Source organism: Aplysia californica, unplaced genomic scaffold, assembly GCF_000002075.1.
Source record: "Aplysia californica isolate F4 #8 unplaced genomic scaffold, AplCal3.0 scaffold01095, whole genome shotgun sequence".
NCBI lineage: Eukaryota > Metazoa > Mollusca > Gastropoda > Aplysiida > Aplysiidae > Aplysia > Aplysia californica.
This window is the reverse complement of record NW_004798365.1, coordinates 176,904-178,066: the sequence shown is the minus strand read 5'-3', so window position 1 is coordinate 178,066 and position 1,163 is coordinate 176,904. Positions and strand designations below refer to the sequence as shown.

Genomic DNA, 1,163 nt, shown 5'->3' with positions numbered 1-1,163 from the left:
ACACACACACACACACACACTCACTCACACGCACACACACACGAGCATTTGAATAAAAAAAAAATTCTCAGAAGCTGCCGAAGAAAATAGATTTGGTACTCAATGCCAAGTGTGAGTGGACACCCATGCAAATACACGCGACACGCGAGCGTAATCTGGATCATTTAGCACAATACGCTGCTCTCAATGTCACGAAATTCTATTGACAAAAATCACACTCACAAAAAAAACAAAACAACGAGAGCAGCTTCATTAAACCACTGTTATAGATTTACGGTCGTTCACGGAAATAAGTAATTGAACTCTCCAAGGCTAATCTATATAATGAACAGGTTAAAAAAAAAGCTTATATCTTAGAAACATTTCCGCGAATACAGCAGTTGAGCTCCTCAAGGAAGTTCAGTGAATGAAGTAGATTACCTCTCTAAGGAGGTTCAAAGAATTTAGTTTTCTTACACTCCAAGGAAGTATTAGACAGATTAAAGTACGGTAGTCTGACCTTCTTTTCTAGTTGGCTTTTTACGCCCACATCGACACAGTATAGATAATTATTTTAGGAGGCAAACTTCGACTTTTCATGTCAGGGCTAGTTCAGGATGAGAGAGATACCATGTCGTATCAGAAAGACCGTGCACGATACTCAATAATGAATTCTCACACACACACATACATACTCACACACACCTACTCATCCATTCTCACTCACTCACTCACTCGCTCATTCCCTCTCTGATTCACTCACTCTTTTCTTCCTGCTCTTCCACCCCAACTCTTTCTCCCTCACACCCCACACCCCAACACCCCAACCCGACCCCCTACCCCCTCCTCAACCACCTTAACCCTGCCCCGCCCCCTCCTCCCCACCCCATCCACAGTGGTAGACTGCGGCCCTCCCCCGTCCCCCGCCCACACCCAGATAGACACACTGACCACCACCTACCGCAGTATCGCCAACGGTACCTGCCAGACCGGATACCTGGGCACGCCGGAAGAGACGATCTTAATCTGTGACGTCACTGGCGTCTGGGTGGGGCTGCTGCCCGTCTGTACAGGTAGAATGTTACGTCACGTTGTCGTAATTAGAGAACAGACAGCTTCTTGTCCGCACATTCGCCTGTCTATTTCTGCGTTTTTTAAATTATTATTATTATATATATATATCG

At 45.4% G+C, this 1,163-nt stretch overlaps 1 protein-coding gene across 1 annotated transcript in view; it reads left to right on the top strand.

Annotated features, from left to right (window-relative positions):
• LOC106013660 (CUB and sushi domain-containing protein 3) overlaps positions 1–1,163 on the top strand; it is a 14,256-nt gene that overhangs the window by 6,570 nt on the left and 6,523 nt on the right. Inside the window, exon 3 of the mRNA XM_035973276.1 lies at positions 876–1,052. Coding sequence (XP_035829169.1) covers positions 876–1,052 — 177 coding nt within the window. The remainder of the gene's footprint in view (positions 1–875; positions 1,053–1,163) is intronic.